The 16,575-nt window shown below is 40.4% G+C and overlaps 1 protein-coding gene across 1 annotated transcript in view; it reads right to left on the bottom strand.

The window, feature by feature from the left end:
• The window catches only part of si:ch211-234p6.5 (pleckstrin homology domain-containing family A member 5), a 34,007-nt gene that overhangs the window by 12,262 nt on the left and 5,170 nt on the right, over positions 1-16,575 (bottom strand). The window contains exons 2-3 of the mRNA XM_027154165.2: positions 14,661-14,727; positions 14,177-14,272 (exon numbers count right to left, since the gene is read on the bottom strand). Coding sequence (XP_027009966.2) covers positions 14,177-14,272; positions 14,661-14,727 — 163 coding nt within the window. The remainder of the gene's footprint in view (positions 1-14,176; positions 14,273-14,660; positions 14,728-16,575) is intronic.

The following is a 16,575-nucleotide window of genomic DNA, read 5'->3' as shown; positions in this document are numbered from 1 at the left end:
AGAGCTCCTGAGGAGCTAATGGGTCACTTGGTCACTGCACTAAGATCAAGTGATACTAGCAAAGAGACACAACCCTGATCAGAGGCATGTAACAGGTCATGTCAGGATCTAGCCCGGACTTTTGACATGTGCCTTTTGTTTACAGTACGTTTTGTGATCATGTGTCTGCTTTACCCTTGTCTATTCCTTCCAGCCTCAGCACACCTGTTCCTAATGTGTCTAATTGTCTTCCATATTTATTTGTGAATAAATCCTCATCTTTGTTTAGTGTCTGTTATGTCTTTGTGGTCTCTCTTGTTTCTCTGAGTTTGTGTCTTATGTTACATTTAATAAATGTAATAAATGCAACAAGATAGCATTTAATAAATCTGATTTTTTTTCCTTTGGTTATCTGACAGAAGGATTCCGCCACTCTCAGACCCAGCAGGATAGCATCTGTCCTGGCTCCAGCTTATATTGGGAGCATTTTTTTTTAAATATTATTATTTCTTTTGCTTTGTGGTGGAGAATGTTTGACACCCTCCCTTCCTTTCTGGGTTTCTGGACATGGGTCAGGTTCACTCGGATATTATGACTGATACGGTATCATTACGCCGGGAGTCGCACCAATGAGAATGAGCAAACGTCTTTATTGTGGTCAATCAGCCAACAATTCTCTAAGAGAAATTGCCAAGTTGAAAGTAACAAATGAAAAACTCAAAAGAGCTTCTTCATGCAATCAAAAACAAAACTCTCAAGACGTTCTTGCAAAGTAAAGTTTTTACACACATGACCCTCAGAAAATCTCCTCAATATATACCCTGGCGCTCCTAGGCGCCTCCTCTTTGGTTCCCAGTATTTCTTAGAGTCCCACGGTGAAGTTCCACCTGGTGACCTTCCTCATATCACCTTATTTACCGGCATCACCTCCTATGATTTCTAAATACACTAACCTCCTGTTCACTAACTTCCCTTATTTCCCAGCACCTTTTTCTCACATGCCCATTTATGGATTTTCCTCCCCTTAGTTCCCAGGAGCTAGGTCTGGGAAACAAGGTCTTATTCATTCTACATAACAATTTATGAGATAAGGTCTAAGGTCTCTCTCTCCCACCTTGGCATCTTCTTCCTCCGAATTCTGGCCCTGCATCTCCAGATTGCACTCCCTTTACTAAGTTCTTAAAATAAAAAATAAATAAACATTTCCTCTTTTATCCACCCTCTGACTCAAGTGTGGTTATTTTATTCTCTAGTTATATATTACCTTAAGACTATTACAACATCTGGGGTTTATTCCCATGTGTCTTATGACTCCAATCATAATTCCCTTAAGGCATATCACTCGGCTTTTAAGGCATTCCTGGGTTCAAGGATTTTTCACAACAGGTACTGTTTGTTTACATTTCTGTTCACGTGTCTTCCCCACCCTTGCCTATTCCTTCCCACCTCAGCACACCTTCCGCTTATGTGTCTAATTGTCTTCCATATTTATTTTTGCCGTATTGCCTTTGGCAGCACAGAATCCTTGTCTTTGTTTAGTCTCTGTCTTCATGGTCTATCTTGTTTCTCTGAGTTCGGTTTTGTTTGTGTCTTGTTATGTTACATTTAATAATTTTATTTTATTATTTATTATACCTTTATTTATCCAGGGATAAAATCACATTGAGATAGATATCTCATTTACAAGAGAGCCCTGGTCAAGGTAGCAGCACACAATAGACAACATAAAACAAATTAAGTACATAGAACAATAATCACAACACACACATTTACAACAATAAATCAAGACTAAAACAAGCTTAAGAACAAGTGCAGACAGTTTGGAATGTTCGGTTGAGATACAACTTAAACTCATTCATTGAGATAAGTACGCTCAATTTCAATGATTTTTGAATCTCAAAAAAAATAAACAGAGTCCAATGATTGTAAAAGAGCCTTAGTGGTGTTTCTGTAAAAAACATCTCCATAATCTAAGACAGGTAAGAAGGTAGCGTCCACCAACTTTCTCTTTGCTGACTGTGAAAAACAAGCACTATTACGAAAGTAAAACCCCAGTTGTAACCTTAGCTTAGGCAACAAATGTTTAACGTGTAACTTAAATGATAAGTCCTCTTCCAACACAAAACCTACTGTAGATATTTATAGGAGGAGACTAGCTCTATAGAATTACCCTGTAGAGTGTAAAGTGACGGAAGAGAAGATACACTTATATTTCCTCGAGAAGATCATATATTTTGTTTTCTTATCATACAGAACTAATTTTGAAGAGATAAGTTTAGGCTGAACTGCAACTTTAAGATGCAGCTATTAATGGAGGGTGCAAAGCAATAAATGATGGTGTCGTCAGCATATAAATGAATGCTTGCAATTAATAAATTATCACCAAGATCGTTTATATATAATGTAAACATCAGGGGACCCAAAATGGACCCCTGTGGCACACCAGATTCGATACTAAGCTTGTCAGAGAGAAACCCCTTAATTTGCACTCTTTGACACCTGTTCTTTAAGTAGTTCCTAATCCAACCTAATGCGGAAAGACAGCTACTATGTAGACGCGATAGAAGGATACCATGATTGACAATGTCAAAAGCTTTAGCCAAATCAATAAACACTGCAGCACATGATCTTCCACTATCTAGGGCAAAAGTAATATCATTTAGAACTTTCATAGTGGCAGTTATCGTACTATGATTCTTTCTGAAACCGGACTGATACCCGAACAAAATACTATTGCTAGATAAAAAATCCTTTAGCTGTTCACTGACAATAGATTCTAAAAATTTGACTATCACTGATAACTTGGAAATCGGTCTATAATTATTTAAGATGGTTGGATCTCAACCTTTCAGCAGGGGAACAACCAAAGCAGATTTCCAGACATCAGGAATAACATTCTGATCCAATGATAAATTAAAAATATAAGATAGTGGGCCAGCAATAATCTCAGCAGCTAATTTTAAAAAATATGGCTCAATTTCATCAGGTCCTGCAGACTTCTTAATATCCAGGTTTTTTAAAGCCTTTAAAACTTCACTTCTTGAAATAGTAGAAAATTTAAAAGTAGAGCTGTCAGAGGAGGAGATGGATTTGGAATAACACTCATTAAAAGGAATTTCATTAAAAATTGATCCTGAAGAAATAAAATGCTTATTAAAAACATTTACCATATCAGTCCTACTAGTAAGAAGGCTATCTTTTACTAAAATTTGATCAGGAAAATCATTATATAATGTGGAGGGAGAAAGTGATTTGATTGTCTTCCAAAATTGAATAGGGTTATTGAGATTTTGTGTGGTTTCATTTAGATAATATTCAGATTTTGATCTACGTATAAGAGCTGTACATTTGTTTCTCAATGTTCTAAATGCAACCCAATCTCTTTCTGTATTTGATTTTATGGCCCAAGCCAAATTTCTTTCATGAAGGAGTTCAGGTAATTCATGTGAGAACCATATGGGTTATCACGTCTCACGTCCCTTTACTCTGAATGTCCTAACAGGTGCATGCATGTTTACAATCTTCAAAAATATAGTGTGAAAATACTGCCATGCAGTGGACACATCAGGTATTAAAAACAATTTATCCCAATCAGATGCAAACAACTCATGCAAAAACTGATTTAAGAACAATAAAGCAGCTTTATTTCAGTTCTCCTGCATTTGGGTCTGAATTTTATACACAACGAAACCCCGGTTATCTGATAGGTCATTTACAACTTTAACCAGCACTGTCTCTGTGTTATGATGAAGGCTAAATCCTGACTGATTCGTTTTATGAACATTATTCCTATTGTTGTAAGACCCTGGCAGGTACAGGATGGAGTTGCAGGAATCTTCCCAGGTTCTAATATTGGTTCTCACCCAACAAACCCAAATAAATACAAAGATAAACCTCAACCAATCGTTAACTTATCCATCAGAAGACAGACATAAATAGATAGTACGAAAAGAAGGAAAAATAGGAAAAGAAAGGAGAGACATAAGGCAAATAGACAAAGGAAAATCGATGTAAAAATACAAAAGGTTGAAGACTTGGTTAAAGAATTAAAAGACTTAAATATGAGGGACTAAAAGAAGACAACGAGGGATCAGATGCTGTACCTAGACAGCTGAAAGAGCTTCAGAAACAAAGGAAGATTATAATGCGCAAAGTTTTATTTTCAGAAGTTCAGGAGAACTCTGAATCGCTTTCCTTTTTCTTCATGTTCATGTATTCTCCTGTAATAGAATTGATAAGATTAAAATAGCTTATTTTGACTGTAAACTTAGATGATTATCTTTCTTGTAGTGAAATCTTAAAAGCCCACTGTGACATTCACGGGTGAAATCTGCAAATGAAGTGTTTCAGCTCTCGCTGTTGAAGATTCGAAGGAGAGAAAGGTTTCAGTCGTATGTAACCGCAGCTTTGCAGTTGCTGGGAGTTAACTGGAGTTAACTGCAACCATATAAGCACATATAGAATTATTAATACCTTTAAAGAATTATTAATACCTTTAAAGATGAAGAAAAAGATAAGTATAGATGAAGATGAACATAAGTAGCACTCTGAGGGTCGCAGACGAGAAATGTTTGAAGGATGAAATTTGATGTTGGATGTCGAAAAAGCCCAAGGGGGCCAACTTGCAAAAGCAATGTTACAAAGTCCCACGAAATGTCATGTGAGTGTGCATTCTAGTGTAGACAGGCTCAGTGCATGTGATACACTGTGTACATCAGAGAACAAACACAAGCTTACACTTCTAGAGTGTTTCTTGGTTTGTTATTATCTTTGCATTTTGATTACTTTTACTTATTCTAACACTGTTTGATTATTTGAAGTAAATTTTTATTTGTAATTTTCTTGTATTTTACTTACATATATCACACACATTTATCTGTATTACATTGCTTTTAATAAAAACAAAGCCTCCCATTGTGAGGACCCTGAAAAGAAAAAAAGGTCTAAGTCTGACTCCTTCATTAAAAGAATCAAACAATAAATTAGGTAGAAGAACTTGAAGAGGATCCGAGAACTTGTTAGAAGACCGAGGGGACTTCGAAGGACACCTGTGTTCAAGGTAAGACCAACTCTGATAGTTGATCTTGTGTTTCCAACACTAACCCGTGCGAACTAGGGCACATTGCCTAGTGGGAGAGCGGAAGGGTTTCCTACGCAATCAGAAAACAAGTGTCACTAAGGGACACATACGCCAGTATTAATTAGTTCACTATGTAGGTCTGAGCATAACTGCTGAGCTATAAAATTTTCTAGGATCTTGGGTCGAGGTCAGGTTTTTTAATTAAAGATTTGGTAAATGTTAGCTTAAAATATTTCGGCACATAACCAGTGCTAAGGGAATAATGTATTATCTTTAGAATGGGTTGGAAAGCTACTGGTAATATCTGTTTAAAGAAACATGTGGGTCAGGGATCCAGTGTGCAGGTTGATCATTTTGAAGAAATAAGTCAGTCTCTTCTCCATCCAGGGTGTATCCTGCCTTGATGCCCGATGACGCCTGAGATAGGCACAGGCTCCCCGTGACCCGAGGTAGTTCGGATAAAGCGGTAGAAAATGACTGACTGAAGTCAGTCTCTTGAAGGGGATTAAAACTGTCTAAATACTGATCAAAAACAGAAATGTTATCTAAGCATTATCTATCAAATTGTTTGGTATTAAATTAATGGTTTGAATTCTATGCCTGAGGTTATAAATTTTTCCGTTGAAATAATTCATGAAGTCGTTACTGCTACAAATAGATGTGTGCGCTTTTTAACAGTGGTTTTATTCCTAATTAATTTTGCTACAGTATTAAATAAAAAATTATGATTATTTATGTTATCTTCGATAAGGCTGGAGAAATACACTGATCTAGTTTCCCTTCCATGCTAATCGAAACACTGATCATTTATTTTGAAGCCATTTATGTTCTAATTTCATAGCTGATTATTTTACAGTTTGTGTGCTGTCACTGTACCAGGATGCGAGTTTCTTTTCTCTCTAATTCCTTTCCTTTTTAGTGGCGCTACAATGATTTAGGGTGAACTTAAACACTGACTGTAAATAGTCACCTGATCAAGTTCTGTGGGTCAGATGGTGATCCAATCATGGATGATAATTCTAGGAGACTGTTGGTAAATCTCTCTGCAGTAATGGATGTAAATGTACGTTTAACATGGTGACGTGGTAAATTGTAAATATTGTGTCCAAAGCGCAATTTAAATGAAATGAGCTTCTGATTGAGACACTGTGACTAAATTTTCTATATTTAATCTGAGGGTTAGAACAAGATCAAGAAAGTGAGCTCCATTATGAGTGGGTCCTATTACATTCTGTAATTGTGCCATGTGTTTTTTGTATCACCTGTGTTTGCCATGCCCATTCCTTATCCGTTCTCACCTCTGAACACCTGTACCTTGTGTTTCAATGATTGTCACCCCTATTAATACCGGTTTTCTTGCATCTGTTTTTTGCTGAGTCCTTGTCTCTTGTTTTATGTATTTGTATTCCTTTTCCTGTGTTCTGTTGTTTCTGTTCCTAGTGTTTAGTGTTCCTAGTGTCCTAGTGGACAGTTACACACAGGGAGAGGGGAATGAAAGTTACATATCTGGAGGGGAGAGGGGAATGAAAGTTACACATCTGGAGGGGAGACGGGAATGACAATCAATCAATCAATCAAACTTTATTTATAGAGCACTTTAAAACAACCAAAGTTTACCAAAGTGCTGTACAGAAGAATATATACATATAAAATACTCAACTTATACAAGACATAAAAACAAGAAAACAAACTAAGAACAAAATGAGGTGTCAAAAGCCAAGGAAAAAAAATGCGGGTTTTAAGAAGCGACTTAAAATAAGACAATGAAGAGGCTTGTCTAATGGGCAGTAGCAGATCGTTCCACATTTTAGGAGCTATTACAGCAAAGGCACATCCCCTCTAAGCTTCTGTTTTGTTTTGGGCACATTCAGGAACAGGTGATCAGCTGACCTTAGAGAACGGGTAGGTCTATAAGGGTGTAGCACCTCAGAAATATAGGGTGGGGCAAGACCACTTAAAGATTTAAAAACGAATAAGAGAATTTTAAAATGGATCCTAAAATGTTTGGGCAGCCAATGAAGTGACGCGGCCAGTTAACAGACGTGCTGCAGCGTTTTGATCTGCAGACGAGCAACAGAAGACCCACTGATCCCCACATACAGTGCGTTACAGTAATCCAACCCGAGTGGTTACAAAGGCATAAATTACTGTCTCAAAGTGATGCCTCGAAAAAAATGGCTTTACTTTGGCCAGCTGCCTCAATTGAAAAAAGCTTGATTTAACAACTGCCCTGATCTGACAGTCAAGCTTAATGTCAGCATCGATTTTATCCCCTAGATTAGTTATGGTTTGCTTGTTGTACTGGGCCAAGGCCCCCAAATCAACCGAAGGAGTCCCAGTGGTGCCACCAAAAACCAACACCTCTGTCTTTTTTTCATTAAAACTCAAAACATTAATAGACATCCAGGCCTGGATATCAGCAAGACACTCGAGTAACAGTCTGACAGTGTCGTTCTTTTTAAGAGGCACATAAATCTGGCTATCATCTGCGTAGAAGTGGAAAGACATGCCATGCTTCCTGATTATTGATCCTAGTGGGAGTAAATATAAAGAGAAAAGAAGAGAGCCTAAAACTGAGCCCTGTGGAACCCCACAAGAAAGAGGAGCAGAGGAGGACTCAGAGTCACCACAATTGACACAGAAAATCCGACCTTCCATGTAGGACCTAAACCATTCGAGTGCTATGCCCTTGATGTCCACACACTGCTCCAAACGTGAGATCAGGATTTCATGGTCCACAGTGTCAAATGCAGCAGTTAGATCAAGAAGCACAAGAATAACACAATCACCAGAATCAGTAGCTAAAAATATATCATTACAAACTTTTAAAAGTACAGATTCTGTGCTGTGCAAAGTTTTAAAGCCGGAATGGAAAATCTAAAGAATATTGTGGGCTTTCAAAAAGGCCATTAATTGACTACAGACTATCTTTTCAAGAATTTTTGAAAGAAAAGGTAGTTTGGAGATAGGCCTGAAATTTGCAAGATCTGTGGGATCCAGACCAGGTTTTTTAATCAGAGGTTGCACTACTGCATGTTTAAAATTTTTTGGAACCACACCTGAAGACAGAATGCTATTAACCCCTGCAAGAACAGACGGCCCTACAGTAGGAAAGACCTCTTTAAAAAGTCGAGGAGGAACAGCATCATATGGAGAACCTGAGGGCTTCAAATGATCAACAGTCTCCTGTAACACAGATAAGGTCACAAGCACAAACCTGTCAAAAACAGCAGAACAGAGGACACAGGGAGGGGAGACGGGAATGACAGTTACACACAGGGAGGGGAGACGGGAATGACAGTTACACACAGGGAGGGGAAACGGGAATGACAGTTACACACAGGGAGGGGAGACGGGAATGACAGTTACACACAGGGAGGGGGAGACGGGAATGACAGTTACACACAGGGAGGGGAGACGGGAATGGCAGTTACACACAGGGAGAGGAGACGGGAATGACAGTTACACACAGGGAGGGGGAGACGGGAATGGCAGTTACACACAGGGAGAGGAGACAGGAATGACAGTTACACACAGGGAGGGGAGACGGGAATGACAGTTACACACAGGAGGGGAGAGGAGAATGACTGTTACACACAGGAGGGGAGACGGGAATGACAGTTACACACAGGGATTGGAGAGGAGAATGACAGTTACACACAGGAGGGGAGACGGGAATGACAGTTACACACAGGGAGTGGGAGACGGGAATGACAGTTACACACAGGAGGGGAGACGGGAAGGACAGTTACACACAGGGAGGGGAGACGGGAATGACAGTTACACACAGGGAGGGGAGACGGGAATGACAGTTACACACAGGGAGGGGAGACAGGAATGACAGTTACACACAGGGAGGGGAGACGGGAATGACAGTTACACACAGGAGGGGAGAGGAGAATGACTGTTACACACAGGAGGGGAGACGGGAATGACAGTTACACACAGGGAGGGGAGACGGGAATGACAGTTACACACAGGGAGGGGAGACAGGAATGACAGTTACACACAGGGAGGGGAGACAGGAAGGACAGTTACACACAGGGAGGGGAGACAGGAATGACAGTTACACACAGGGAGGGGAGACAAGAATGACAGTTACACACAGAGACAGAGACAGAGACACTCTGAGGATTGAGCTTAATACTGTCAGAGAAGAACTTTGCCTTAGGGGTCAGACAATAAACACTATGAGAGAACGGCTAGAGGAAGTCAAAAACAGTCAGCAGCCACCCAATCTAGCACCTCATGCTTATGCTCAGAACCATCAAACCCCAAACAGAGCCTTCTGTTCACAAAAAGAGCCACCAAGACAGCAGAATGAACCACCAAAACTCCAGACAGAACCACTAAATTATGATGAGAAAACAGCACAGAAAAACATCCAAGATTATAATCTTCAATCTGACACCATCCAATGAGTGAATGCAGAACAATTGAAGAGAGCTAAGATCATCAGAGAGAAAGTGGAAGAAATCACAACTTGATGCAGATCTTGATTTTTACCGAACACTTCTTGTCAAGTTCTCCTCAGATGTGACTTCTGCCAAGACTTCCTTCTACAAGGAAAAGCTTGAAGCTTCCTCACATGACCCTCAGCCCTTTTGGATGTCTCTGAGAAGCTACATGCTGCTAGATCAGCCAAACTGTCATCTGTCCTTACTCTCTTATCCACCCTCAGGAGTCTTGGGATTTGCGGATCAGCTTGGGAATGGTTTGCTTCCTACCTGGAAGGACGCTCATATCAGGTAACATGGAGGGGAGTGACATCTGCTCCATGCAGGCTCTCCACTGGTGTCCCACAGGGCTCAGTACTTGGTCCTCTTCTTTTCTCCCTGTATACTCACTCTCTTGGTAAAGTTATTTCATCACATGGGTTCTCTTACCACTGCTATGCTGATGATACACAACTTATCTTCTCTTTTCCACCCTCAGATGCCACAGCTTCTGACCGGATCTCAGCATGTCTGGCAGAAATTTCATCATGGATGACTGCTCATCAATTAAAGCTCAATCCTAGCAAAACTTAACTGCTGTTCATCCCAGGTGATTCATCCCCAGGTCATGATCTTTCTATATCCTTGCACAACGATCTAATCTCCACTTCAGCCACAGCTCGCAACCTTGGGGTAACCATGGACAATCAACTGTCCTTTTCCTCTCATGTTGCTAACGTTACTTACATTTGAAGGATTCGGCCATTTTTGTCCACACAGACTGCTCAGGTACTTGTTCAGTCTCTTGTCATTTCTAGACTGGATTACTGCAATGCACTGCTGGCAGGTCTACCTATGAACGCAATCCGTCCTCTGCAAATGATCCAAAATGCAGCTGCACGGCTTGTTTTCAACCTGCCAAAGTTCTCGCATACCACCCCCCCACTGCTGTGATCCCTCCAATGGCTTCCGGTAGCTGCACGCATCCGATTCAAAACACTGATGTTGGCCTACAAAGCCAAAAATGGACCAGCTCCCTCTTACCTCAAAGCCCTCATCATTCCTCACACTGCACCCCGCAACCTCCGATCTACCAGCACTGCTCGACTGGTTCCACCATCTCTCAGGGTAAGAGGCAAGTATACTACAAGACTCTTCTCTGTTCTGGCACCAAGGTGGTGGAATGAACTTCCCCTAGAGGTCCGGACATCTGAGTCACTGGCTATTTTCAAGCAGCCGTTGAAAACCTACTTATTCAGGAAACACTTCAACTAGCACTTCTTTCCTTATCTTTTGCATTTAAAAAAAAAACAAAAAAACTTTGACACTTTTTCATTGTAACTTTGAACAAATGTTTTAAACTCATGGTATCTTAAGTATGTAACCTAGTGAACCAGCATTAATGTATTCAATGTTAGAGATTTAAGCACTTATGTACATCGCTCTGGATAAGGGTGTCTGCCAAATGCTGTAAATGTAAATGTAAAGAGCAGCGGAAGTACAGCGGACCACCACCAACAGTCACAGCGACAGAGCTATGCTCACTAGAACACACCAAACAACCCCAGACCAACAGAACTGGGAGAAATCAAACACCTGCTCAACCTCATATGCACCAGACTGATGAGTGCTGATCATATTCAATAAAAACAACAGTGCACACACACACACACACACATAATATGTATGTATATGTATGTGTGAGTCTGTATGTATATACTGTACATATATGTAAACATCTCTATAGTTTGTTAACATGATTTGTGAAAACATGCGTTAATCTATACAGGTTTGTCTAAGCCTTAAAACTATTTGTATTTGTAACCTCATTTGTAACCTCACCTTTTCTCTTCATATGAATGTGGGAAGGTACATGTTCTGCTCACCTCTCACAACAGTACAGTACAGTACTGTAACAGATTTAGACCCTTTCTATGTCAGTGCAATCACTGTTAAACAACAGCCAAATTGACCACAGCCAAATTACTGTGTTCATTAAAAGGACAGTAACTAACCCCACTACACACACACAGCCCAGTAAGCTGTACAACATTCAGAAACATTAGGTTACTTTCGTAACCCCGGTTCTCTGAAACATCGAATGGAGAGAAAAACAAAGCTCCAACAGTACCAATTGAGGTGGGGTGGGGGGAGCCTGAGGGGCTGCAGAAGATGGGACGACTTTCTCACCATCCTCGCTATCAAGAAGGCCCGCCTCAACCTCATCCCCGGAACCCGCCGGTACTTCAGGGAAACGGTCATCGGCCGGTAGCAAAGCCTCAAATGGGGAAGGACACATGTTGGCCCAGTCAGAGGTAGTCGTGCTGCGGGAGGCCCCCGGGAGCGCAGCGCCCCAACAAACTAACCTGGCAGAGGACGAGCACGTTTGGCAGAGGCTGATCGAATGATATGTCCTCCTGAAGACAAAAGTGCAGTCCAAAAAGACCAGGGAGCTATAAGGTAAGTGCAGAAGTCGCGAGAAGCGAATGTTAACTGAGGAAAGGTAGCACGTGCAGGTGCATTATGCACTCAGGTAAGGGGCGTTACCTTACCTGCCTTTGGCACGCGCTCCTGTCTGTCAAGCCAGACTTGGTGCAATTGGATGCTTCTGTAGAGGTCAGGATCGGATGCCCTTCCCATAAGTAGATCTCAAACATGAGATGATGAAAGAGAACCATACAGAAGAACAGAAATGTTCCAGAAAGCAACAGGTAGCCATCAAATTCAAACACTATTAGACATCTTTCTAAACACAACCTACACTCACAGTAACGAAGGCATCAATCTCGCAGTCAGAAATTTAAACCATGTTTTCATTAGAACTCCACATTTTAGAAACAAACCAAAAAATCCAACTGATGATAAGTGGGCAAAATATTAGAAAGAAATTATCCAATCTTTTCCAAAATTATTAGAAACTATCCAATCAAAAACACAGAGATCCAAAGAATGCGGAGTTACGCCTTTGTTACCGTGATACGTTAAGACTTTATAAACATACACTCAGAATAAAAAAAGCCCAATATACATAAACAACTGACACTAATCGAGTCCACAAATAGCTTCTGGGAGCGCTGGAAAAATCTAAATAAATCTAAATCTGAATTTGCAATACAAAATGGTGACATATGGTTCAGTCACTTCAAATCAATTTATACTCCAAATAACAATCACAACAAAACAGAACAAAATACTATCATTAAAAGGTTATACTGTACACATTAGAATTGGCCATAAAAGACTCCCAAAATCCCCTGGACTCCCCTATTACTGAACAGGAACTTTTACAAAAATTAGTCACGCTTAAACCCAAAAAAGCAAGTGGACCTGATGACATCCTTAACGAGATGATTAAATTTACAAGTAGAAAATTTTGATTAGCTATTCTTAAATTATTCAACATGATTCTGAACAAGAGTGAGACCAGGCTGCTGCCCAACACTGTTTAATATATATAAATGAATTGGCCTCCATAATAAAACGTTCAGCAGCACCAGGTCTCACTCTACATGACACAAAGGTCAGATTCCTGCTGTATGCAGATGACCTGGTCCTGCAGTCTCACAGTGCTCAGGGTCTACAGCAGAACCTGGACCTGCTGCAGCAGCACTGATAGACCTGGGACCTGACAGTCAACCTCAAAAAGACCAAAACTAACAGCTTACAAAAATGATCCAGTAGTCAGAGGAACACACCACACTTCACCACAGGAACACACCACACTTCACCAGAGGAACACACCACACTTCACCACAGGAACACACCACACTTCACCACAGGAACACACCACACTTCACCAGAGGAACACACCACACTTCACCACAGGACACACCACACTTCACCACAGGAACACACCACACTTCACCACAGGAACACACCACACTTCACCAGAGGAACACACCACACTTCACCACAGGACACACCACACTTCACCACAGGACACACCACACTTCACCAGAGGAGCACACCACACTTCACCACAGGAACACACCACACTTCACCACAGGAACACACCACACTTCACCACAGGAACACACCACACTTCACCAGAGGAACACACCACACTTCACCACAGGAACACACCACACTTCACCACAGGATAGAACACTGTAATGAAGACAATAACTGAGGACTGAAAATTAGTTCCACAGGACATTTCAGTCCAGCAGTGACCGAGCTGACAGAGAAACACACAGGAGATTCTACACAATCAAAAAACAAATCAAAATTCAAATCTCAACTTTAAAATCTGGCTCAAACTTTACAAATCAATAATGAACCTATTCTGTTGTATGATATTGAGGTCTGGGGTCTGCTCACAAACCAAACTTCTACACAATGGGACAAACACCAAGCAGAAATTATGTACACAAAATTCTGTAAATCCATTTGACAAATTCAGAGAGAGACAGCGAGAGAGACGATGAGAGAGAGAGAGAGAGAGAGAGAGAGAGAGAGAGAGAGAGAGAGAGAGAGAGAAGATGAGGGAGAGAGAGAGAGCGAAGATGAGGGAGCATATTGGACAGACAGTTGCATGTTATTAAACTGTAATAAGGGCTTCTTATGATTAATTACTTCCTGTTTATAACATAAGAAGTATGAGAAGAACAGGACGTTGAATCACCTCCTGCAGATGTCTTATGTTTGTCTCAGCACCAGGACAGGGAGTTTTTGTACTCACTCTTTTATATAGCCAGCCTCTGATCACTACTGCACAGTTCGGATCTCTCTGCACTGAGCGAGACCTTTTACAGAATGACTGCAGTTTCTTGTCAGCCTAAACAACACACACACACACACACACACACACACACACACACACACACACACACACACACACACACACACACACACATTATCAGTAAATCCAGGAAGAGATATTTAGGACATCATAGGACATAATAGATTTTTTTAAGTAGGTTGGAAACTTTCAGACTTACCAAGATAGTAACACACACATATGTGTGTTTGTGTGTGTGTGTGTGTGTGTGTGTGTGTGTGTGTGTGTGTGTGTGTGTGTGTGTGTGTATGAGAGAGAGAGACAGAGAGAGAGAGAGAGAGAGAGAGAGAGAGAGAGAGAATGTGTGTGTGTGTGTGTGTGTGTGTGTGTGTGTGTGTGTGTGTGTGTGTGTGTGTGTGTGTGTGTGTGTGTTTAATAAACTAACCTTGTCTCTGGTTGAGGAAACTGTGACCACACTAGAAGCTTGACTCACTCGGTCCTGTTCCTCCATCCTGCAGACAGACAGACAGACAGACAGTCAGACAGACAGTCAGACAGACAGGCAGACAGACAGACAGACAGACAGACAGTCAGACAGACAGACAGTCAGACAGACAGACAGACAGACAGTCAGACAGACAGTTAGACAAACAGACAGTCAGATGTTTTGTTTCTTTCTTTGTCTTTTCTGTCTTGTCTTGTCTGTTACTGTTATTTGCTTCTGACTACTTTTTTAACACTTTGCTGATATCTGGTTTAAATCTTTGGATCGTTTTTAGATTGGTTTACAGTGTGTTTATAACTGTTTATTAATTATCACATATAGATCGGCCACTTAATTTTTATACAGTTCTTTTAACTAAGAACATTATTACAAAGAAATCCAGAAATGTACTTTAAAACACAAAACTTATCTCTAATGAATAAATCAGGACATAAACACTGTGTTATTTACAATCCCACTCTGTGTTTATAATGATTTATAATCCCACTCTGTGTTTATAATGATTTATAATCCCACTCTGTGTTTATAATGATTTATAATCCCACTCTGTGTTTATAATGATTTATAATCCCACTCTCAGTGTTTATAATGATTTATAATCCAACTCCGTGTTAACAATAATTTATAATCCCACTCTGTGTTAATAATGCATTAGAATCCCACACTCTCAGGTGTTATAACAGTGCTCCCTGATCATTGTTAAATTTGAACTAATTGCACTGGCATCTTTATCTTTTCAGGAATTCTGTTTTGCTTTTCTTTTGCTCTTTCCTTTCTCTTATTTCAGTTTCTTCTATCTGATTCTTGCACTTGTCACTCACACACTGGTCAAGATCAAACAAATCCCTGACCTTTAATAACAACCAGAAACCTCTACAAACACACTCAAAACCTGGCCTTAAACATCCTGCCTGACATCTGCAGGCAATCCAAGTTAATGAGCCTGGAGGATTCTGGGTAACAAAGAATGACCCTCTCACTCTGCAACGTTGCTGCCCTCTGCTGGCGACTGGCAGCCTTGTGTGGCCTCATACAGTACAATAAGATGACAAACACATGACATTACAAGCAGACAAAAAAGCAGAGGCAGGAGCAGGGGTCACTAATACGCATGGATGACACAATTACCCCTGACAAATGCCACACATTCTAAACTGATGCTTCTGCTTAGGTACATTAATTATCATGTGCCGAATCTCAAAGCAAGGCAGCATAACCAAACCATTTTAAATATTTTATTTAATTATACTTCACATTCCATCTGTTAGCATTTACTCTCCTGGTCATATGACAGTGCAGGATATATTCACATTTACAGCATTTAGCAGATGCCCTTATATCCAGGGCGACTTATATTTTATCTCATTTTTATACAACTGAGCAATTGAGGGTTAAGGGCCTTGCTCAGGGGCCCAAGAGTGGCAGTTTGGTTCATGTAGGAATCAAACTCACAACCTTCCGATTGGAAGTCCAACACCTTAACCACTAGGCTACCACATCCCACGATGTTCTAGATATATCATGATATATCTCGAACATCCCCACATTACATTTACCCGCTGTTCCACTTATCACCACTAGTTTCTATTACGCACAGTCAGGAGTGTGTAGAAATGAACACAATTCTTAATGCATCAGCAAAACTTGATAATTCTTATTCAATGCTTAGAAACAAAACTATCCCATAAAAAGGAAGTAAACAATGTCCCATTTAGAGCACAGACTCACACATTACAGATAAGAGCTTTGTGTTCTGAGGGAATTTTTTTCTAAAAAGTTTGAAAGCTTATGATAAAGTTTATGTTTATACACTGCTTGTTACGAAGTCTGAGGAAAGCCCAACTCCTCCCCCCAT

The sequence above is a fragment of the Tachysurus fulvidraco genome, chromosome 3 (genome assembly GCF_022655615.1).
Source record: "Tachysurus fulvidraco isolate hzauxx_2018 chromosome 3, HZAU_PFXX_2.0, whole genome shotgun sequence".
NCBI lineage: Eukaryota > Metazoa > Chordata > Actinopteri > Siluriformes > Bagridae > Tachysurus > Tachysurus fulvidraco.
This window is presented reverse-complemented; position numbering and strand designations above follow the sequence as displayed.